Source organism: Trachurus trachurus (genome assembly GCF_905171665.1).
Source record: "Trachurus trachurus genome assembly, chromosome: 22".
Taxonomy (NCBI): domain Eukaryota; kingdom Metazoa; phylum Chordata; class Actinopteri; order Carangiformes; family Carangidae; genus Trachurus; species Trachurus trachurus.
In genome coordinates, this window is record NC_139907.1 from 28,763,017 (window position 1) to 28,786,843 (window position 23,827).

Sequence of the window (23,827 nt, forward strand, 5' to 3'; positions counted from 1 at the left end):
ACGCGCTCTGTGATTGGGCAGCCGCTGAAGAAGCCGCGCTCTGATTGGTGGAGGCACAGAGCGCTGGTCGGAGAGAGAGAGGCATGACACACACGGAAGAGGACGGTGTTTTCAAATGACTTTGGATATCTTTCTATTGACTGTTTCTGTGTAAAAGGCTCGTCAGACGTGGTTCATGAAGAAGCAGAACCTTAAAGCGTGGTTGACCTTTATTGAATGTATTAACCGTACAGGCTGAAGTGTCCAGGACAGGTCTGGGGCAGGATGCATTGCTAATTTACAGTCGCACAAATATCTGTGTCAGTTTTTACACCTGTTAAAGTTTAAAGATGGCTTCTGTCAGACATTTAGTATACAGTAGTAGGTTGTTTCACCTTAGTAAATCTATATCATCCTGCAGGCACAGCAGCCAGTCCAGACTGCTGAGTGTCAGCAGCAGATGCAGGACTGTTATGCCAGCCTGGGTTATTGATAAATATGGAAGTAATGATGTTGTGCGGTTCACTAAAAATGCCAGTTTCCCCGTCATTAACTATCCCAACGAGGTTATAGTCAAAGTGTCTGCAGCAGGATTAAATCCAATTGATGTCAGCATGAGAGGTGAGTAATAAGACTTTGTACTTCCCCTTCACCTTTAATAAAAGGTCTGTAGGTAACAGTAGCAGGGCTCCAGACTGCCAACTTCATTTTGCCCCTGACAGTTCAAGTAGCCTACATTTACTACTGACGCATGTTCAACCAGTAAATTTGCTGTTTTTTTTTAACACTGGTGAAACATGGAAGGGGCGACACAACTCTGGAATCTGCCATTACAAGTGTCAGGCCAATGTGTGTGAATATTTGCTTTGCCGATCGATTTAGGTGTATACAACTAAATTTCCTGCTAAAATTTTAACTTTTAACTTAGGGGGTCACTGTGCTCCCTGCTGATGAACCAGTCTGCCACCCAGTACTTTCATTAAAGGAGACATATTCTGCCCCTTTACCACAAATTCAAATAGTTCCCAGGTGTCTTAAAGACATGTCTGTGACATTCTTTGGTCAAAATCCCCCAAGGATCAAACATCGCAGCTCTTTTCATCCTCTCTAAACAGCCCTGTTCAGAACGGCTGCTTTCAGTGTCTGTCCCTTTAAATGCAAATGAACCACTGCTAGCCCCACTCTGAGCCATAGATATAACAATAATGTTATGTCTATCGCTCTGGCCCCACTGCTTGGGGTTATGCAAATTTGAAAACTAATAACATCATTAGAAGACAACTGAGGGAACAGCTCATAAAACCACATTGATTTCAACCTAGGAAGCCTGAATTTTTTTTTTTTTTTTTTTTTGTCAATTCTCATATTTTGGGGACAGGAAGACAAACACCCAAATATATGATAGATAGATAGATAGATAGATAGATAGATAGATAGATAGATAGATAGATAGATAGATAGATAGATAGATAGATAGATAGACTTTATTGATCCCAAGCTGGGAAATTACAGTGCAGCAGCAGCATTACACAGACACACAGACACACAGTGACGATACAGTGACGATAACAACATATAGTATAAGAACAAACTATACATAATAACATAGCAAAATGTAGAGAACACACTATACATAATAAAATGTGTTAAAGAGTGATATTTCCATAATATGTCCCCTTTAAGCTGGCCTTGTTCTCCCTGGTGTTCCTGTATATGACCCAGTCTGCCCACCAAAAGCTGCCTCCATCAGCTCTTGTTAAATGATCGATTCCATTTCCATGTTTTCCCATATTCCATGTTGCAAACTGTTTTCTTGTCTATAAACAACATCTATGTCCCGTCTGCCCATCCTGGGTGAGGGATCCTCTTCTTTTTTCCTGGTGAATGTGAGGGTCTAAGGACAGAGGATGTTGTTATGATGCTGTGTAAAGACCTTTGAGACAAACTGTTTGTAAAAATGGGCCGTACAAATAAAGTTGCCTTGCCTTGCCTAGTAGAACAAGTTGATCTGGAGCCCTGAGTAGGTTACATTCTAGCAGCACCCAGAGGTACAAACATTTTCAGTAACCTTGAAAAAAAAAATCTGATGTAGCATTGTCTTATGATCTGTGGCTGAGCTGCAGCTTTGACTTTAACCAGAAGCTCTCCCTGTCAGGTGGCTACGGTGCAGCTACACTGTCCATGAAGAGAGACCCTCTGAACATCAACCAGTCAGGCAGCGAGTTCCCTCTCATCCTGGGGAGGGACGTGTCGGGGGTCATCATGGAGTGCGGCCTGGACGTGAAGTACTTCAGCGAGAGGGACGAGGTAAACCATGCAAAGAGCAGACGTGTGCATGTGCACTACTGCACTCAGTAACCACTTCAGTTTTCATACAGGAACCCCAGCACATGTTTTTTTTTTTTTTGGAAACTGCTTAATCTTGCACAGCGCGTCATGTATGAATAAGGTATATGTGTTAAGTATGTGGTCAGGATGCTATAACCACATTTCTACTGTATCTACATCTACTGCAGACGTTGTGTGAAAACACACTGTTGAGATTAGATGAGGAATCATTCAGACACAGCACTGCCCGGTGCAGCACGCTGACGATGGAGCCGTGTTAGAGTCAACATCATAACCAGCAGTGTGTGAGCTCTGTGGTTGACCTGTAGTTCAGCTATTCCTGGTCATGGTGTGCACGGCGCTATGACATAATGATCCCTTCACCAGCCCAGCCCGACTCACAAAACACACGGGATGAGTCTTTCCCATCTCTTCACCCAAAACAATCCTTAGGATGAGGTGTATTTCACAAGTGGCTGTGTCAGATTTAGACAGTTTTCAACTCATCACTTGTCAGCTCTTTCCTGACTTAGAGTATTTTTGCACAACAAATACAAAATCCATTCATCACATGACAGAAAGTGAAAACCTGGGTTGATATTTGTTAATAAACCTTTCTTAAACTCTTAAACTCACTATTTAATTCTCTTCAGGTCTTTTTTAAAGCATTTTTTGAAGGGCATTTTTCTTTAAATGTAAAAATTTACATATAAAGAAAAATGTCATTCAAAAATGCAGATAGTTCCACTGTGTCTTTTTGCAGTTGCTAGTACACAGACAGAAACCTCTCCCTTTACTGAGTTTAGATGGTTGCTAAGCTACAAGCCTAGCTTTCATTCAGTGGTCACTCTAACCATGAGCCCAGTTTCAGCCGCCACCCTCATACTGAGCTATTGTTAGATTTAATATATCGGACCTTAACATAGCTGCCCGACCTGCACAGATTGTTGAAGGCCTTACAGTCTGATGATGGAACTGATTATTTCTTCACATTCTGTTGATAATCTTAGTCAATATTTAAATGTTCGACTAAAATATTTATGCATCGCCCTTTTAAAGAATAGTGAACTCACAAACATCTTGTGGACATTATTATTAATTTAATTGACACACTCTTCATTAGCTGCAGGCTTTTTCCTTCGCTTTTTCAGTTCATTTTCCTCATTCTCATTCCTCCTGACCAGTATGTTAAGTTCTGATGTATGTTTTAATAGTGTTTAGTTGCTCTGATATGCAATAAAAAGTAAGATATAAACTTGAGGTTTAATTTCACACTGTTATGAATACACAGATTTCTAAAAATTTGCATTTTCCAACTTTATCTTTTATTTTGCCACTATAGAAAAAAAATCCAAAAGTGAATAAAACACAAGAGGATGTAGATCTGATGATCCTTTATTACTTAAACAACAAAAACTGAAGAAAGAATTATTTGTTTCCCCAAAAAATTACAAAAACATGTATCTGGCGGTGCTGATGAAGATCTGACGGAGCTGACGGAGTTGACAAAATTGTATTTGCATTTCTGATCAATGAGCAAAACCTTTTTTAAACAGATGGAAGTGACACTAAATTAAGAAATAGCAATCCCTTGTCTTAATGAACATATTTTTAATTTGACTATAATAAACAAAACTGTAAATACACCATTTCAAACTATAAAAAATTGCACTTCTTCATTTTGTACTCCGAAGACCTTCTATAATGTCACATTATCTAGCATTTGATTGGAAGATGTGTCTGTTTTGGACAAATCTGCCACAGATGACACTGTACTGCATATATTACACTAATGACGGTTGAAAAGGCAGGGTTTTGCACACTGTCCGAGTCAAAGAGACTGGATGCTGTGGCATTCTGGACACATATCCTATGGATCATGTCTTAAAATATATCAAGACAAAATTACCACAGGTGTACTTTTGGTATGATGGTCCAAGTAAACTGATTTGAAAAAGCAACACTGAACTTCTTCCCTGCTCTATAAGAAGTGTGTATATTTTCAATAGTGAAAACTACACACTGTACCTTTAAAATTTTACATCAATCAATAAATCAAACATGTAGACAAGTGCTTATATAACACATGTGCTGGAAAGTCATCCAATAATAAGCAGATAGAAAAGAGAAGACAATTATTCAATAAGCAGACCACATCTGGCCATGCTCTACAAATCATAAGTATATTGTAAAATAATGTAATTGCATTCTATACACCTACATTAATGTGCAGATAAAACCCTAAAATAACATTCAATTCCTTTACTATATTTGAAAATAGTATAATATTAGCACATTTAAGCAGTTATTGGTGAATTTGTCAACTCCGTCAGCTTACATGTCAACTCCGTCAGACATAAAACCTGATGGAGTTGACTCTGACGGAGTTGACGAAATGGCATGTTTTTTTCCTTCTGCAGAAAAAAGCCCTGCAGCTAGCTAGCTAGTTTTTTGTCTATTGCTAGCTGTCTCCATAATCTCAATAAAATACTTTCATTGAGTCCACTATGGTTTTGAAAAAGTATCATAAGGGAGAGATGGTGTTGACATGCTCCGGCTGTGACCATAGGAAAATTGACATTGTTCATCTAAAATATCAAAAAATGTCAACTTTACCAGACCATGTGTGGTATTGATGCATTCACCACAGCCAGGAGAATGAAAAGGGATCCTCAGGGGATAGCTGGCCATGCTATTGCCTGATTTAATGAGGTTTATGAAAAAATCTGACGGAGTTGACGGAAACAGAGGACACAACTTTGATGGGCAGATTTCTGTGGAAAATATTTTTAGATGTTCATGGCATGCATTGTTTTATACATTTATAACCCTTATCTTTGATTTGATATAAATGTTTTCACAATTGTAGAGGTTTTTAAAGTTTTTTGGGGCTGGTGAATATTGTGACCTATTGCTGAGGACAAGAGAAATAACATGGGCTGTCTGACCACTGGTCATATAATTAAACAAATATCCCCCCAAAAAGGAATTATCTATGCTAAAACATAACATCAGTATTCACAACTCCTTTAGATCTAACTTTGTGAGTATGTCAATCATTATTAATTTCTTTATTTTTGATATAAATAAGACTTTTCAATGTGGGACATGTTTTGATCCCGACTCTCAAGAATCAGCGATAAAACAATTATTTCTATAGGTTCAATAAGAAAAAATCAGTCACCTTTATACTTTTATTCTGCACCCCTCTAGAGGTTCTGTGGATGTATTATTTTTGAAATATGTATTGTTTTTTTTTATCGTTGTATGTATAACCTTTAAAGGGGACATATTCTGCTCATTTCTGCTTCTTGACATGGCACCTTGATGTCTAAAAGTAATGTTAGTAACATGATTTGGTCTGAAAAAACAAAAGATTGAGCACAGCTGGGTTCTCTACACACCAGTTTCACAGCCCTGCTCTAAACGGTCGGTTTAAGCTGCGTTCACACCGGACCTTTTGTTTTTCGAACGAGCGACGAGTTTACATGTTAAGTCAATGCAAACGAGCGGTGGAGCGTTTAATCGCCCAGGTGAAAAAACGCTGGGGCTCGGAGCGACTGAGCGTCGGAGCGTTTTTTCGCTCAAGTCGCTCCCGTCGCTCGAGATGAGAAATCCCAACTCTCCGGCCGTCAATCGCTCGTCGCTCAACGCTGATTGGCTGCCGTAATCCCGGTGGTGCCGGTGTAAACAGAGACACATGGCAGTGGGCATGACGTCATCAAAGCGAAAATGCCAGTCTGTGGCTCTGTGCCAAATTGACGAGCGTCTGCACCTGAGCGATGGAGCGTTTTTTCCGGAGCGATACGAGCGACAGCGACAAAAATAAAAGGTCCGGTGTGAACGCACCTTTAGAAGCTTCGCTCTGGTAGCTGAGGTAACCATGGTAACCATGGGAGCGAGGGCTTGAATGTTCACATCACCCGGCTTGTGATGTAATAAGCCGGGTGAAATTAAAACGGCTTGTTAAGAGACATATTTTCTGACTATGGCAGTTTACAAAATGTTGACGTAGTTGTCAAAACTTAGGTTTAAGGGGTGAGGAGGCACTCCGGATACGCAAATACTAAAGCAATGAAAAAGTGAGTTTTGCATAAAATGTCCCCTTTAAGTTTACAGCCTTTTTTTAACACCTTGTCTACCCCATATGTACATAGATAGACATACAGTCTATCTATGATGGTCAATGTCAGTGCTGCACAGTAGTTTGTGGGGAGGTGAAGTGAGGCTTTTAATAGGCCTGTATCTGCACTCTGTGTAAATTATAATCTGCATTTTCTCACCACACAGTCAGTGTGTTATGACGGAGTGACTTACTGTGCGATGTCAAGTGCTACTCATGATTAGAGATGAGATGCTTGCTCTTCACAGTCTCACTGTGCTAAACAGTTGTGAACTAACTGTGTAGAAATGCAGACAAAGTTGTTTATATCTTTGGTGAATGAGTGTTGTTGCTGTGTGTCTTCCCTCAGGTCTGGGCAGCCATCCCACCGTGGAAGCAGGGCAGCTTAGCCGAGTTTGTGGTGCTCAGTGCCAACGAGGTATTGATGGACTCATGCATTGTTTTAATTGAGTGTCAAAGTTTTACTTCTGTCTATGAGGAAGTAGATATCAATTTCATCACTATCAGTTTTGTGTCACCAGCTTCCTTTTAGCTGTTGATTTGTTTCAGTGATACGTTTCATGTGAAAATAAAGACATGTTTTGTTGTTGCACTGCTCCTGCAACTCAAGTATTTATTATACATAATGTGTTGTGCACAGGTGTCCCACAAACCAAAGTCACTGAGTCACAGTGAGGCTGCAGCCATCCCATATGTGGCAGCCACTGCCTGGTCAGCGCTGGTCAACACCGGTGGGCTCAGTAAGGACAACTGTGCCAAGAAGCGGTGAGGGAATGTGGACAAACACTGCCACACACACACACACACACACACACACACACACACACACACACACACACACACACACACTTTCCACTTGTTAATCCCTCCCTCAGCCCCCACAGACGCTCCTTTTCCTTTGATCTAGTCAATTATTCCACTCGGTGCTCCTCCTAAGCTGCCTGAGCCCATCCTATAACTATGTGCTCTGCTTCTCTGGCAGCAGCTCAAACACCCTGTAACGCCGTATTATGTAATAATGACGCATTATGTAATAATGTAATAAATCTTCACGTCATTATGTAATAACGCCGCATTTTGTAATAATCTGCCGCATTTTGTAATAAAAATCTTGAACGCAATATGTAATAAACTTTGCCGCATTTTGTAATAAGTTGTTACATTTTGCATCACTTATTACATATTGCGGGTGTTACACTTTTTTATGAAAAAAATGTAATAATTTGGTGCATTATGTAATAAACCACCAAAATGGATGTCTTAATTAGAAAAAAACATTAACAATAATACACGCTGCTCCTCCTCCCCGCTGAGCAGAGCGGTCGGGGTCCGCCCGCTATTCAGACATCCCGCTATTCCGACATGTCACTATTTAGACATCCCGCTATTACGACATCCCTCTATCTAGACATGCCGGTAGTCCGACACTTTTTGATACCGCTATTCCGACACGTCTTTTTTTTTTTTTTTTTTTTTTTTTTTTTTTACATCTGCGATACCCAGGCGCGTCTCTCTCTCTCTTTTCTTTTCAGCATGTCTATCACCGGTTTGATGAGGGAGTGATGTTCTTAATCTCAACAACTAAACTATCAAGTCGCAAACAAAACTGACACATATGATAAACAAACAGAACTATGCTGCAGTTTGTTTGTCAAGTTAACCTGTCACCTTCAGCACCACGGACAGCGCCGCGGATGAGCCGCGGAGCTGCAGCTGTGAGCGTCTGGGCTCTGGGCTTATGGCCTGGGGCCTCATTTATCAAAACTGTAAGTTAGCAGTGTAAAACTGCTGCTACTAAATGTTTTGCTTAGGCCTACGGCGAAAAGACACCCAACATATTTACACCTTTTTCAGATCTATCAAACTGTGCGTGCACAACTCTGCACCTCAACTTTGATAACTGGATCCAAGAATGGTGCGCAGTTGCGCACGTGAACACACCTCCGTCCCCGGAATGCCTACACAACCATATATGGTCAGCACGTGCATATTAATTAGCCATGTGCGCTCTGTGGAGCGACAACAAAGTGACAACGAAGACAACGGGCGGAGGGAGGGGGAAAGAAAGCGAGATACATGGCATCGGGCCATAAATCAGGCAAAAACCTCCCAAATCTCAACAAAAGGGAGCAGAAAAAAGAATACTCTTATGTAATCTGCCCCTTTATTCCAGACAATCTTTTTTTTCTTCTTTTACCTATGTTAAAACAATGTAAAGCAGCAGGATAAACTCAGGTGACTGAATAATAACAGTCTCAGTAGCTGCAGATCAGTGTGCGCTGCCGCCGGTGTGTTTTTAAACTTGGAGGGTTTGTTTTTTCTTCTCTAATAGGCCAATGTATTTGTGTATGAGAAACAGTGTCTCAGATGAAAAAATAAAAATAAATCAGAAGGACAAGTCTGACTATAACGTAATCAATCAATGTCGGAAAAGCGGAATGTTTGAAAAATAGTAAAGTGCCGCTACTCCGACAATGAAAAAAAAAATGTCGGAATAGTGGGACGCTTAAAAAATAATGTTAATGCCGCTATTCCGACAATTAGAAGTCAATGTCGAAATAGCGGCATGTCTGAATAGCAGCATGTAACCAGAGCGGTCTCCTCCGACAGCGGGTCCCACGCGGATGGTAACCGCTCCGCGTCTCTCCCTCCCCCCTTGTCCACCGACAATAATACGCCCGGGTCATGTTCGTCTGTGGAGGGATGACATGGACCACGGTCCGACTGGAGCTCCAGGCCGGGTCCAGCTCTGCTCCAGCAGCGGCAGGGGCGGCTGGGATCGCCGCCCCCGGAGCCGCAGCTGGGGCGAGCTGGGGGGGGTCGAGCTGTGGGATTTCATCGGGCTGATGATGCTGGAAGTGATTTTGCCTCTGATTTTCACCAGATTTAACATTTTATCAAAATTTGCCCAGCTGATCCAGGCTGTGCAGGCTCGTGCTCTGCAGCGATTTGTTTATTCATCTTAACAGAGCGCGAGCGAGATTTAACACACACACATTCACACAGGCGACACACACATACGGGCTACACATGATACACATACCCACACACACACACATCTGAGGGGCCGAGGCGCCTGCCGAGCGGCACGGAGAAAAGCGCATCTGGTGGCGTGCCCCTCAGGGAGCACCCAGAGCGGAGCGGTGGGATAGATAGATAGATAGTTAGATTTGACCGTCCTACTGGTTTTAGAAATTAATTCATATTTATGATTCATGCATGCTGGTATGCTTAAAGTCAGTGTTATTCTGATGGTCCTAATGTCTTTTTTTTCTAATTAAGACATCCATTTTGGTGGTTTATTACATAATGCACCAAATTATTACATTTTTTTCATAAAAAAGTGTAACACCCGCAATATGTAATAAGTGATGCAAAATGTAACAACTTATTACAAAATGCGGCAAAGTTTATTACATATTGCGTTCAAGATTTTTATTACAAAATGCGGCAGATTATTACAAAATGCGGCGTTATTACATAATGACGTGAAGATTTATTACATTATTACATAATGCGTCATTATTACATAATACGGCGTTACACACCCCCTTAAACTGCAGTGAACTCAGCATGCTAAAATGAATCTTAATGAGAGAGAATGTCTGCATTAGCAGCATGGAACACTGCTACTGAACAATATGTTGACATATATTCATCAAACACGTCTGCTCTTACTCTTCCTGTCAGGATTCTGATCCTCGGAGGTTCTGGTGGAGTGGGAACATTTGCTATACAGGTATGGATGAGAAGGTGACGGATGGCCAGTGCTATGTTATATACAGTGCTGTGAAAGAGTATTTGCCCCCTTCTGGATTCCTTAAGTTTTGCATATTTGTCACACTTAAATGTTTAAAGGGATAGTCCAAAATTCAAATTTCACTGATTATCTACTCACCCTCATGTCGACTAAGAGCTGTGAGAATTTTCAGAGTCCTCTGTGCCTTCTCTGAGTTACGGGGGGGTCCGCGCAGCAGTATTTGTCCATATAATGGTTGTGAATGGATACCACTTTTCTTCGTCCAAAAAGACACACCAAAAAACATCCAAATACCTCCATACTGCTCGTCTGTAATGTCCCTCTGGTATTGAAGCCCCGACATGAGAAATTGTTCCGAAAAAAATTAAATAAGTCTATATTTCAAGCTTGTTTGTAGCGGAAGCTCCCAGTGTCTCAGTTCACTGGTCTTCCTGTGTCAGTACCAGCAGAACAATTTCTCATGTCCGGGCTTCAATACAAGAGGGACATTACAGACGAGCAGTATGGAGGTATTTGGATGTTTTTTGGTGTGTCTTTTTGAACTAAGAAAAGTGGTATCCATTCATAACCATTATTATAAAATCTATCAGTCAGAAAAGTGTTACCGAGACATTTCTAAAGCTTTAGGACTCCAGCGAACCACAGTCAGAGTCAGGTAGGTTTTTTCCCTTAAAAAATTTAAAAACTGCATTTTATATGTACTTGGGTTATCTTCGTCGAATATCCAAATTTGTTTGATGATGGCAAACATATAAGTGTGACAAATGTGCAAAAAACTAAGAAATCAGGAAGGGAGAAAATCCTTTTTCACAGCCCTGTACCTATCTAACATGCAACTATCTAATATGCTGACCCACTGCCCATGGCAACAGTGTAAAGATACGTGTCCCTCTGTAGTGAATACTTGAAGATGTAACTATTATTTGTGTCCAGATGCTGAAGGCATGGGGAGCCCATGTGACAGTTACCTGCTCCCAGAATGCCGAGCAGCTTGTAAGAGGGCTGGGGGCAGATCATGTGGTGGACTACACTGCAGGACCTGTTGAAGAGCTACTCAGTACACTGGACAAGTAAGAGAATCATACACACACACACACACACACACACACACACACACACACACACACACACACACACACACACACACACACACACACACACACACACACACACACACACACACACACACACACACACACACACACAAAAAAAAAAATCATTTTTCATTTAAAGGGATAGTTCACCCAAAATTCAAATTTCACTCATTATCTACTCACCCTCATGTCAACTAAGAGCTGTGAGAATTTTCAGAGTCCTCCGTTCCTTCTCTGAGTTACAGGGGGGTCCACGCAGCAGTATTTGTCCATATAATGGTTGTCAATGGATACCAACTTTCTTCGTCCAAAAAGACACCAAAAAACATCCAAATATCTCCATACTGCTGGTCTGTAATGTCCCTCTGGTATTGAAGCCCCGACATGAAAAATTGTTCCGAAAAAAATTAAATAAGTCTATATTTTAAGCTTATTTGTAGCGGAAGCTCCCAGTGTCTCAGTTCACTGCTCTTCCGGCGGAACAATTTCTCATGTCGGGGCTTCAATACAAGAGGGACATTACAGACGAGCAGTATGGAGGTATTTGGATGTTTTTTGGTGTGTCTTTTGGACGAAGAAAGTTGGTATTCATTCAAAACCATTATATGGACAAATACTGCTGCGTGGACCCCCCCCGTAACTCAGAGAAGGAACGGAGGACTCTGAAAATTCTCACAGCCCTTAGTCCACATGAGGGTGAGTAGAGATAATGAGTGAAATTTGAATTTTGGGTGAACTATCCCTTTAATTGGCACTGGTGTGTTTATATCACTGACTCAAATTACCATGGCGACCTCATCCGTCTCGCTGATGTGGGAAAGGTGAGCCCTCAGATGTTCAAATGGACTTAATCACACAGACTTAATCTGTCGTCCCTCCACCTGAGGCACGTTTCCACACCTACAAGCTCTCACGCTCATTTCTCACCTTCTCTCCATCACTGCGCTGGTCTGTGTCTCTGCTCGTGTCTCATTTCTCCCCTCTGTCCCACCCCAAGATTTGACCTGATCCTGGATAACGTCGGCGGGGACACGGAGCGCTGGGCTCTGAATCTGCTTAAGCCTTGGAGCGGAGCCAAGTACGTCACCCTGGTAACACCTTTCCTCCAGAACACTGACCTGCTGGGCGTAGCTGATGGGATGATGCAGACTGCTGCTACGGTGGCCACCAAGGCCCTCAAGGTAATCATTTGATATACCACACATGCAGTTTGACTTTGCCTCTACATGTTTATTACAGTTTTTCTCAGTCGCTTTGGTACATTTCTCAAATCATCCTCCACATTTGCAAAACAGTAAGTGCATTTCTCAAAACAATTTGTACAAATAGCAAAACACCATGGATTACCTGCAGAAGCCAGTCTCTTGCTCAAAATCCTTAGTTCATCTCTCAAAAGTAGATATCTGTGTCAGTGAACATGTCAGTGCCATCAGAACCACAAGTCCTTGTGTCATTGTGTCATTGTGTACGGATAAAACAGTCAAACTGCTTAGTCATGTTGTCAATAAGGCAGTGTGCTCTGGAGGGATGTTCTGATGTAAACTATGGCTGAAGTTTGATGACAATTATTGTAAATTGTAAGTTACACCTTAGTGTATGTGAAAGATTGACTGGAAGAGACTGGACAAGATTCACATTTACGCTTTTACTGTTTGTACCGTAATTTGTTGACAGACCATGTCATTGCGATACAGAAAGGAAAAGACAGCACTGCATAGCACAAAGAAAAAAACACAAGTAGAAATGTGAACATAGGACAATCTCCTGAGGGAAAACTGTACATGCAGTGCTGTAGTCCAATTCCTTGTCCTTCCATTGTCAGACATGGTAACATTGTGTTGTGCTCCGCCTCCAGCTTTATATACAGTATACTTGCCAGTTGATGGTTGATGCACCTTTGAGCTATTTCAGAAAACTGATTGGTCATTGGTTGATCTAATGCTTTAGATTTAGAAAAAAAAGTCTAATGGAAATGTATAGAAATATGCTTGACATTATGACAACTTGTTCAGCCATTTTGCATGTAAAGAATTATCCCTAAATGTTTCGGGGGGTGAGACTATTCAACAGAGACCCATTATACTACATTTTGATCAACATGACATAAGCAGTTGATGATGTAGGAAACAGCAGAGAATTGTACATAATCATTTGCATGGATGAACCAAAGCATTTGCAACTTGTTCAAAGAAATGAGAAACTGCTTTTTTGATGTGCACAAGTGACACAATGATGTGTAGATTGAACAAGTAGTTTTGAGAATCTCAATTCTGATCTGAGAAATGTACCAAAGCCACTGAGATTGGATGAATGGTTGCTATACATTGCCTGTGAGTTTTAGCTAACTAACATTTCTCTTTGCACACAGTAGAAACTCAAGCTGGCTCAGCTTTTGCCACAACAAAATCCAGCATCATCCACAGTGCTGAGTTTGTCTGCTAAGTACAAACTAGTAGGCAGTCTGACTCCTTTCTTTTTCTTCTTTTCTTTTCTTAACCTTTATTTAACCAGGAATAATCCCATTGAGATTCAGATTCCTTGCCAAGAAAGCAGCACAGTAGGTCCACATAAAGTACACACTTGAAAAACAACAACAAAACGAACAGAAAGACAGCTAAAACAGTTTGGCAAATCACATCATTACAGTATAATCACCAGCTGTGTCCTTGTAGATCACTCACTGTGTGTGAACCCTGTATTTACACCACGTAGCTGCCAACTGATGTGATGACAGACGCCACCATGATGACTTGTTTATGATATACAGTATGACCAAAGTTAAGGGGACATTCAAAGAAACTATTTGGAAATTTGTAGATGAATGAATGATTGAATGTATTTTTATTTTCGAACATGTATATAAAAAAATATATGTGACTATTTGTACAGTACATACAAAATAAAGAAAAAAAAGAAATAAATAAAAATAGTCAAGACATAACAAAACACAGCATATTGTTCGAAAAAGGAGTAGGAAGAAGTAAAAAACTTTTTAATTTCCCACTCTTTTTAACTATTCTTCAGTTTGTAACTACTACATAATACATAATACCTATATAAATATATACCATATATATACACACATAATAATTATCTCAATCCTAAATAATATAATACACCTATATAAATATATACCCTAAATACACATCATAAATATATAATTCCAAATATAAAAATATACTACATACATATCCTTATAAATATAAACTATCCCCAAAATTAAATATATACCATATATACCCTATACAAGTTAGTTACAATATAACGATCAACACTATTCTATTTATTGATTTATCCCTCCTCATCCTCCGTTAACACACTTCCTCTTCCCTATACTTGTTTAGAAAAAAATTCTTGTACCTTTTTTTAAACATTGTATGTTTCCAGTGACGTTCTTCTTTACTTAACTGACTAAACACAAAATGTAAAGGGTTTTGCGAACAGAGCGCTGTCATGACGATAGTAGAAACAACTAAATAAATAACTAAAATATCTATTGTATATTGTAGCATCAACCAATCATCATCAGTCATCAGTTTATCATCCTTTATGCTGCTGCACTTGTGTAACATCATTCGTTCCTTCATGTGTTAACACAATGAATGACACTAAACTCAATTGAGAACTGAACAGATTAGGTCAAAACCCTGTATAAGGCTGAGCTGCGTCATAAGAGATTTACTACACATTCTGCACGTTATCTGTTTGCTAATGTCCTCTGTGCTGTAAGACTGTAACGCTCTTTCTTTGAGCAAAAATATTTTGAGCAACGAACAGTGAGGAAACTCCAGAAACTCCAGTGTTTGGCCGGCTGATGGTGAAACTTCATCACTCAGTCAGGAACGTATGGGACTAAACCTTATTGTTGTTGTACAGCCAAACACATCGCAGACTGTTCCTTTAAAGGCGGCAGCCTCTTATTTTCACAATAGCAATGATTTAACATTATTTTATTAATATCAGTTTTAAAAAAAATCGGTCACCAATGTTGATTATGGCTGGCACTATGACTGTGACCAAATATGGATTCATCAAGTTGGCGAAAGGATTGACAGACAGGTTGTTACACCAACACTCACACACACTATGAAATAATCATGTAACATTACCAGACAGAGTTGTTTTCGAGGTAAATGCGTAGCCGGAACTACATTCCAGACACGGCTGCTGGGTGGAGTGATTTCATTTTTCAGAAGTATTTGCGTCATGTGTCGTAATGTTACATAATTATACGTTATTATCTCATAGCGTGGTGAATGTGCAGGTCACAACTTCTCCACCAGAGTGTTTTGCAGTTGTTGGATTGTGTATTTGATGAGTTTTGAGGGACAGGGGACCTGTACCATTCACCTTGTGTTCACTGAGCAGCTCACGTCTCTGCCCCGCCGATCTCAAAACAACATGCACCGATAATTAAAGGTAATGAGCCTACTGCTGTGACTATAGGGATTATGGCAATAGGCGAATTTACCAAAAATGTTGAACTATTCCTTTAAGCAAGCTACCGGAATTGCACATTCAACATTCGTATTCTATGAGGCCGATTTTACCTTTCTTTTATTCTGAAGTATTACCGGTGGCACTGTCATGCAGGACAAAAAAATGTCACATGGGCAAAGTTTCATGAGTTTGTCAAACACAATTAAGCAACACAAGGCAATTTTATTTGTATAGCCTATTCTTACAGTTTGTCTTAAAGGTCTTTACACAGCATCATAACATCACAAGGACGGGCAGACGGGACATAGATGTTGTTTTTGGAATGGGAAAACATGGAAATTGAACAGAACGGACAGATTTAGGACATCAGAAAAGGGATTCATCTTCATTCTAAGATGAAGAAGACACAGTAGAGTCTCAACAGGGTCCTGGTCCACTCAGGCTCCAATAGGACAGTGATGATGATGAACAGCTTGTTATTGCGTCCTAATAACACTGTGGTGAACTGTGTGAAAAAAAATCTCTTAGTCATTTCCAGTTTGAAGGCGGAATATGTTGTCCAATACAAACAGATGCAATGATATATTTCCAGTTACCATAGTGACTGTGTTTGCGGTGTGAACAAGCCTTACGACACATGATGGTGTAAATGAGATTACGACATTTCATTTGAACTATACGATGGTTAATCGAGGTGCAGGTCATAGGACGAGTCGGGCCAGATGTAAAACCTAACACCATCCGCCACACACACACACACACACACACATTCACTCTCACTGCCACACACACACTCCCGGAGCTCAGCCAGGCGGAGCGGCATCCTGTCTGTGTGCCCACTGTGGTGAGATGCATGCCGAGCAAAGTTTGCATGCAGTGCATTTGTGGTGTGTGTGTGTGTGTGTGTGAGTGGCTGGCTGTGTGTGTCACAACTGTGAATTTCTGTCACTTCTTTCCACAATATCCACAGCATCACCTGACTCAAATGTGTCACTGTGGTCTCCACTAAAGTGTTGTATTGTTGCAAAGGTACAAATAGATTCACCAAAAGAGTAAGACCAGGATTTCATCATGATTTAATGTTTGTTTGTAGCTGAAGCTATCTGTGTCCCTTTGTGTTGAATTACAGCTAACGGTGTATGGGGGCTGTATGAATGAATGAATGAATGAATTTATATTTATTTAAGTGTCATGCATCAATTAAGGCGCCCAGCCTATAAGGGCTTACAAGACACATTTCATATTTAGACAACAAACAAAATCATCAGAGCACAGACAAACAAAACAAAAAGAAAAACCACATGGAATTCACATAAATAATTCACTTTTTCTTTTTGACCAGGCACTTTTTTTTTTTTTTTATAAAAGTAGCAGTAGTAAAGACTTCTTTTCTGAAGAACCATTCCAACTTTACCTCATCATCAACCCAAAACAACTCAGGCTTCACATTGTGCATTTTCTGAAACAAAAACTGCCTGTTCTGGCTTCGTCATATAACGGACAATAAAACACAAAATGCAGTTAATCCTCGATTACATTTAGATTACATAATCTGCATAGTCTTTCCTCTTCAGGTGCTGAGTTAAACCGACCTACTTCTACTGCCAGAGGGAGAATCCCAGCCCTCAACTGGGCACATAAAGATCTCTTGGATCTATCCAATGGCAAAGTCACATAGGGTTCTGAACAATATACATTTTTCAACTGGCAATAGAAATAACTTATGCTTCACAAAATTAACATTACAACGCAAACCATTAGTGAAAATATGCTGTTGATCAGCCTCGCTAAAAATAGCTTTCATGTCACGGTGCCAAGGATAGTTATATGTTTTATCCCAGTTAAAGACTTTTTTGGCTATTCTATCCTCTGGCATAGAAGACAAGCGATTCCAAAGCCTAAGCATTAGGCTATATGGACTGTATGTTCTGTATGCTGGATACACCTATAGTGGCATGCAAAAGTTTGGGCACCCCTGGTCCAACAGTTCAGCAAGTGGAAGATGAAATGATCTCCAAAAGACATAAAGTTACAGATGACACATTCACTTTACATTCTAAACATTTTTTTTTTCATCTCTTACATTTTCAAAATGACAGAAAAGGAAAAGGGCCCACAGCAAAGACTTGACCACACTGCATAGTTAGTAGCTATGTAGTAGCTATGTAGCTAGCTAATAGGAGCTAGTAGCCCCGCCTTTGGAAACAGCTTGTGTGATACTCATTCTCCTGGGTTTCCCATTCTTTTGCAGGCTGCTGCTTTGTTTCCCTTTTAGATTAGATGAGATAAAGTTTATTGCCATTTGTACATTTGTTAGGGTACATGCTGTAGGAATTCCTGTGCAGAGGACACTCAAAAATAAAGATATGTTAAGCAAGTGCACACAATTATATATATATATATATATATATATATATATATATATATATATATATATATATATATATATATATATAAAGATGTAAACAGTGAAAGTTAAAGAAAAAGAGTACAAAGATAATGATAGAAATAAATCCAAAATAAATATCATCAATATAATGTTTCACTCTAAATCTGTAGAAAACAAAAATAATACACTGATCGTGCTTAAAATATTGCAGAAGAGTGCTTCATGTTTAACTTTATACCTATGGAGATCATTTCATCTTCCACTTGCGAAACTGTTGACATTAACAGACATTTGGACAGGTGGTCAAACGTTTGCATGCTGTGTATACTTCATAGTAGCAGCGGCAGTAAGGATATGTTTGTACCTTCCATGACATTTTTACGTGGAAACTGCGTGTTTGACACATTTCTACCTGAAACAGAGAAAGTGGTTGAAGCTCTGTGGAAAACTTCAGAAAGATCTTCCAACGTGCTTTGCTCATAACATAATCTTGAGTTGGACATCTCAACATCCCACTGTTCGGATTTAATTGATAAATTAAAAAAAACAAAAAAACAGTTATTTTTGTATTTAAAGTCAAAATGTCTGAAACCACCTTAATTTGTCCTCTGTAGCTTTCAGGTGAAGCTCGACTTGAATTAGTCATAAATTAGTAACTGAACAACAACACAGAAGGTTGCAGCGGGACGGGACAACCCCAGGGACACTTCCGCTTTTCATTTTTCTCTTCTTGCTTTAAATAATAACAGGCGCGGCATGTGCAGCGTTATACACCTACACCAGGCTCTCAGTGTCTTCACTTCCCTTACTGTGCATGTGTAGAAACTGCCAGTTTCCTCTCTAACTTGTACGAGTCATTGGTCCTTTCCCCTGACTTCTAGCAGAGTGGAACCAGAGAAGATACAGTAGGGTGTCATGTACTGTAGAAATGTTCACTCTAACAATCTAATGAATTTCCCTTAAAGGATTTATAAAGTAATTCTTACTCTTATTCATAGAAATTGAATAAACAGGCCCTGCCCAAACTCCCTTAAGCACTTAACTGAATTATGATTTTTGGACACACCTTCTTCTTCAAACACTGTCATATAAATGAAAGTGGGGGAGCTGTGTTCAGTGGTGGTGGTGGTGGTGGGGGGCCACTCCCACTATCCAATCAGCTTCAGTCTTGCAGTGATTATTTGAGTGACACAGCAGAAGTGGTTTTCTTTTGACTGGACCAGGGTTAAAACTATGACACTAGCAGTGAAAACATCATTTCGTGAACTGAAATAAAAATGAATTTTTTTCAAAAAGGAGAACCAAATAAAAACTCCAATGAACAATGTAAAACTAACTAAAACTAAAGTAGAGTCAGATAGCATCAGCTTTTATAGATGTCTAGGAAAAAACGCCACAGCTCAATATGGGACGACTTGGAGTACGACCCACAGGTAGATAAGAGTGAATGGAGGACTGGTGGGAATATTATGGGATGCAACTAAAAGGGAAAAATGCCACAAAAGTGGAAGTTCATCTTCTGAGGTCTGAGGCTTTCTCCTAAAACCTGAAAAACTAAATAAAAACTAGTCAATTCCTCAAAAATAAAAACTAAACTAAATCTGCTTCATTACTTGTTGAACTAACTGAAATTAAAAAAAGCAAACTGAAAAACTAAATAAAAATAAAAACTAATGAACATGTTAAAACTATAATAACCTTGGACTGGACCAGTGTCTGGGTGGAGATTCTCTCATGGAGATGATGTGGCTTCAGGTCCCTGCAGTGACAGCAGGTATATGACAGCTCCAAGTACAAAGAATGGCAGAGAGAGGTTTATACTCTGGAAGCGAGGGTATACTATTGTCTCACACCTCTGTCACTCACCACCAACATTGTGTTGTGTGTTAGTGAAAGGAAAAGTAGACCATGACAGCTGGCCTGGTTATCACTGTCCTCATTTCTAAATAGGCCTGAAGGAAACATGTTGAGTAACTCCTTCATGTCACACATTTGTAGGGCCACACACACACACATACACACGTTCATGGGAAGGTGGTTTCAGACTTTACATATAACACTCATTGACATGAAAAAGTCAGATCCCAGTCCCAGCTGACACGGGGTGAGGGCGGGCTACATCCTACACATTCACATCTATGAGCTATTTAAGAATGATTAATTATTAACCCAGTGTGTGTGTGTGGGAGGAGCCAGAGGAGAAACCACACCGGCACAGGAAGAACAACAAAGGAACAAATCATCATAAAGGAAATTTGAAACGTGGGAGTGTTTAGATTTTAATCTCAATTTTGCAAAAATGTTCACTGTACTGTAGCCACAAATGGCAAGTGTGGAGTAAAGTATAAAGGTAAATTGTTGTGCAAGAGTAACACAGGTTACAAACTGTCCCAGGACAATGTGGAATAATCAGAGATGATATTATGGGTAGAGCAGAACAACAAGTGGTGAGAAGAGGAAGCCTCCAAGTGTATCTGAGCTGTGCTGTGGTCAGCTCCACACGCCTCATCATGTAGCTCTGTTACAGCATGATACCGCACAGTCTTAAAAAGTGTGTGCTGGCAAAATCAACATCATTAAAAATAAAGTCTCTGCTCTGCACACAGTTAAAAACATAGTCATAAATCTGCTCTCACACCTTCTTCCTCTCATCACATTGTCTTGCAGCACCTTACCAAAGGAGTTCACTACCGCTGGGGGTTCTTTGCACCGAGCGGTCCTGCGCTGGATGAAATCAGAGACATGGTGGATGCTGGACAGGTACGGTGGTAGATCTGTTCTCTAACTGGCCAGGGATGGAAAGCAAAAAAAATTATAAAAAGCTACATTTTGAAAAATTGACTTTAAATGGGACATGTTATGGAAATATCATATATTTAGATGTTTGTCTTGCCTTCTGGCCCCCAAAATGTGAGAATTGACAAAAAAAACTCTGTAATGTGCAGGCTCTCTAGGTTGAAATCCATCTGGTTTTACCAGCTGTTCCCTCAGATGTCTCCAATGATGTAACTAGTTTTCGAATTTGCATAATCCCACCCTACCTGGTAGCAGTAGAAGGGGCGGGGCAAACAGTAACTCATTTACAGACACTGAAAGCAGCCGTTGTGAACAGGGCTGTTTAGAGAGGATGAAAAGAGCTGTGATGTTTGATCCTTGGGGGATTTTGACCAAAGCATGTCACAAACATGTCTTTAAGACACCTGGGAACTATTTTAATTTGTGGAATGGGGGCAGAATATGTCTCCTTTAAAGGGATGGTTCACCCAAAATTCAAATTTCACTCATTATCTACTCACCGTCATGTCGACTAAGAGCTGTGAGAATTTTCAGAGTCCTCCGTCCCTTCTCTGAGTTACGGGGGGGTCCACGCAGCAGTATTTGTCCATATAATGGTTGTCAATGGATACCAACTTTCTTCGTCCAAAAAGACACACCAAAAAACATCCAAATACCTCCATACTGCTCGTCTGTAATGTCCCTCTTGTATTGAAGCCCTGACATGAGAAATTGTTCCGCCGGTCAGTGCAAATCACGCGAGATTTGCACTGACACAAGAAGAGCAGTGAACTGAGACACTGGGAGCTTCCGCTACAAACAAGCTTAAAATATAGACTTATTTTATTTTTTCCGGAACAATTTCTCATGTCGGGGCTTCAAATTTTTGGACGAAGAAAGTTGGTATCCATTGACAACCATTATATGGACAAATACTGCTGCACGGACCCCCCCGTAACTCAGAGAAGGAACGGAGGACTCTGAAAATTCTCACAGCTCTTAGTCAACATGAGGGTGAGTAGATAATGAGTGAAATTTGAATTTTGGGTGAACTATCCCTTTAAATATTGATTAATACATCATAAACTGAGTCATAAAGACTCCAGGGCTGTGGGTCATGTGCTTTATAAATGCATCTGACATTTAGCATTCATAAATTATAAATCTTTATATTATATATTACTTCCTCGAGAACTATTATGCATTTCAGCTCGGGGTATCTTCAGCTCTATGCAGATATCACCCCAAACCACTCCTCGTGGTTTGAAAATAAACCCAGAGCAGCATCTAGAAAAAGACCGGTTAGTGCGTAAGAGGAAATTACAAAAGCTAACCACTGCTCCTTCTCTGATAGATAGCATAACTCAACAGTTGAGAAACACAGCGTGCCTGACCTGTGCTCACCCTCTTCGTCTTGTCTCCTCTGCATCAGGTCCGGGCCGTGGTGGAGGAAACCTTCAGCTTTTCCCAGGTTCCCCAGGCGTTGGAGAAGGTGGAGAGTGGCCATGCCAGAGGAAAGACTGTGGTCCAGATCAGCAAAGAGGGAGAAGAGTCGTAGCATTCGCTCTAGAAAACTACAAAACAACTGAAACGAATGAAAATGATCATTATTTGTATCACCAGCTGGAAACATGCTACATGAACAAGGTCGCTCCAGTTGGTGCTTCTTCAATGTGCTGGATGTGTAGCTTTGAAGCTGTGTGTCTGGATGTTGACAATGTGAACACTCTCCAAGCACTTAATCATGAACTCATGTACAATTGCTTTTCTTTTTTTCAATCAGTCATGTGACATTTCATAATAATAAATGCTATGGATCAGTTTCTCAGGCAATAAATGTATTGAAGTGGCTGTTAAACTAAATAGGCATCAAGTAGAAAAACAGAATTACTTAGAAAATGTTAAGACTAGATTAGAACAGGTGCCTAAAATAAGAAACCTGACATCTGTGACCTGGGCCTCCAGTCTGGAACAAGTCATGCAGACATATTACTAAAGCTTTTATGACACAAGAGCATATAATATAATATCATAATATCATATAATAAAAATAATAGCAATAATATCATTTGTAACTGCTTCCTCTTCTCCACTCATATATTATGGCCTGCAGCATTTTATCAGGTTCAAAGAGCAGCAACAATGACACTGACCTTTAAAAAAGTTGATTTAGTGCAGTCAGCACAGGCACAAGTGGATCAGTCAACAGGCAGTGAAACAGCAACAGGCAGTGAAACAGCAAACACAATGAAATCTGATAAATTTCACCTCTATCAGAATAAACTATGCACACATAGACATGAAGCTTGGAGTTTCCTCTTTTCGTTCATTTCATTTCACACCTCACAGTCTCAACCATTTTCACAATGAACAATCTGCTGAACCGCTCTGACATCTTTTCTCTTTCACTCTGACATCCTGTTCCCTCCATGTACTGTAACTGAAGCGGTAGCATCATGTGATTGGCCATAAAGCCACGTTGGTTAAAATAGCAAAGCTCCATCAACATTTTTTTTTTCATTTTCCTGTTTCAGGTTGAGGTCCATGAGAAGAATGTTGAGGTTAAATAAATAGATGAGTGACAACATTAAAACCAGTCAAAGTACTGACTGGTCTGTGGATGTTTGTCTCAGTGTGTCTGTGTCAGTACGTCCTCTCAGCAAAAACACAACAGACTCACATTGTTATTACAAATGCTAGCTTCAGTTAAACTAATATTAATGTGATACTGTCACTACACTACACAGTCAGAGAAGCTTTAAAGCAGAAGTAAGCGATCCGGTGGTTTTGGCTAACTTCCTGTCAGCCGATGGAGTTAGCAGTCCCCGCCCTCGTCCCTACGTCACCACATTCACGCGCATCCCTTGGCTGCACACACAGAGAGGACCGCCCCTTTATGTCGTTCTCTCTCCTCATTGGATAAAGGTTGTAGGATACAA

General features: G+C 40.2%; 1 protein-coding gene across 1 annotated transcript; it reads left to right on the forward strand.

Annotated features, from left to right (window-relative positions):
• Positions 1-72: 72 nt before the first annotated feature.
• rtn4ip1 (reticulon 4 interacting protein 1) lies at positions 73-22,890 on the forward strand. The gene is made up of 9 exons (XM_083998681.1): positions 73-600; positions 2,135-2,286; positions 6,780-6,848; positions 7,071-7,195; positions 10,121-10,169; positions 11,124-11,260; positions 12,282-12,465; positions 20,781-20,873; positions 22,321-22,890. The coding sequence occupies exons 1-9, from the start codon at positions 330-332 to the stop codon at positions 22,444-22,446; spliced, it is 1,206 nt and encodes a 401-aa protein (XP_083854807.1). The 5' UTR covers positions 73-329; the 3' UTR covers positions 22,447-22,890.
• Positions 22,891-23,827: the final 937 nt, after the last annotated feature.

Coding starts and splice junctions, on each gene's coding strand:
- rtn4ip1 (XM_083998681.1), top strand. CDS start 330: ATGGCTTCTGTCAGACATTTAGTATACAGTAGTAGGTTGTTTCACCTT. Junction 12,466..20,780: donor TGGCCACCAAGGCCCTCAAG/GTAATCATTTGA, acceptor ATTGTCTTGCAG/CACCTTACCAAAGGAGTTCA. Junction 20,874..22,320: donor ACATGGTGGATGCTGGACAG/GTACGGTGGTAG, acceptor CCTCTGCATCAG/GTCCGGGCCGTGGTGGAGGA.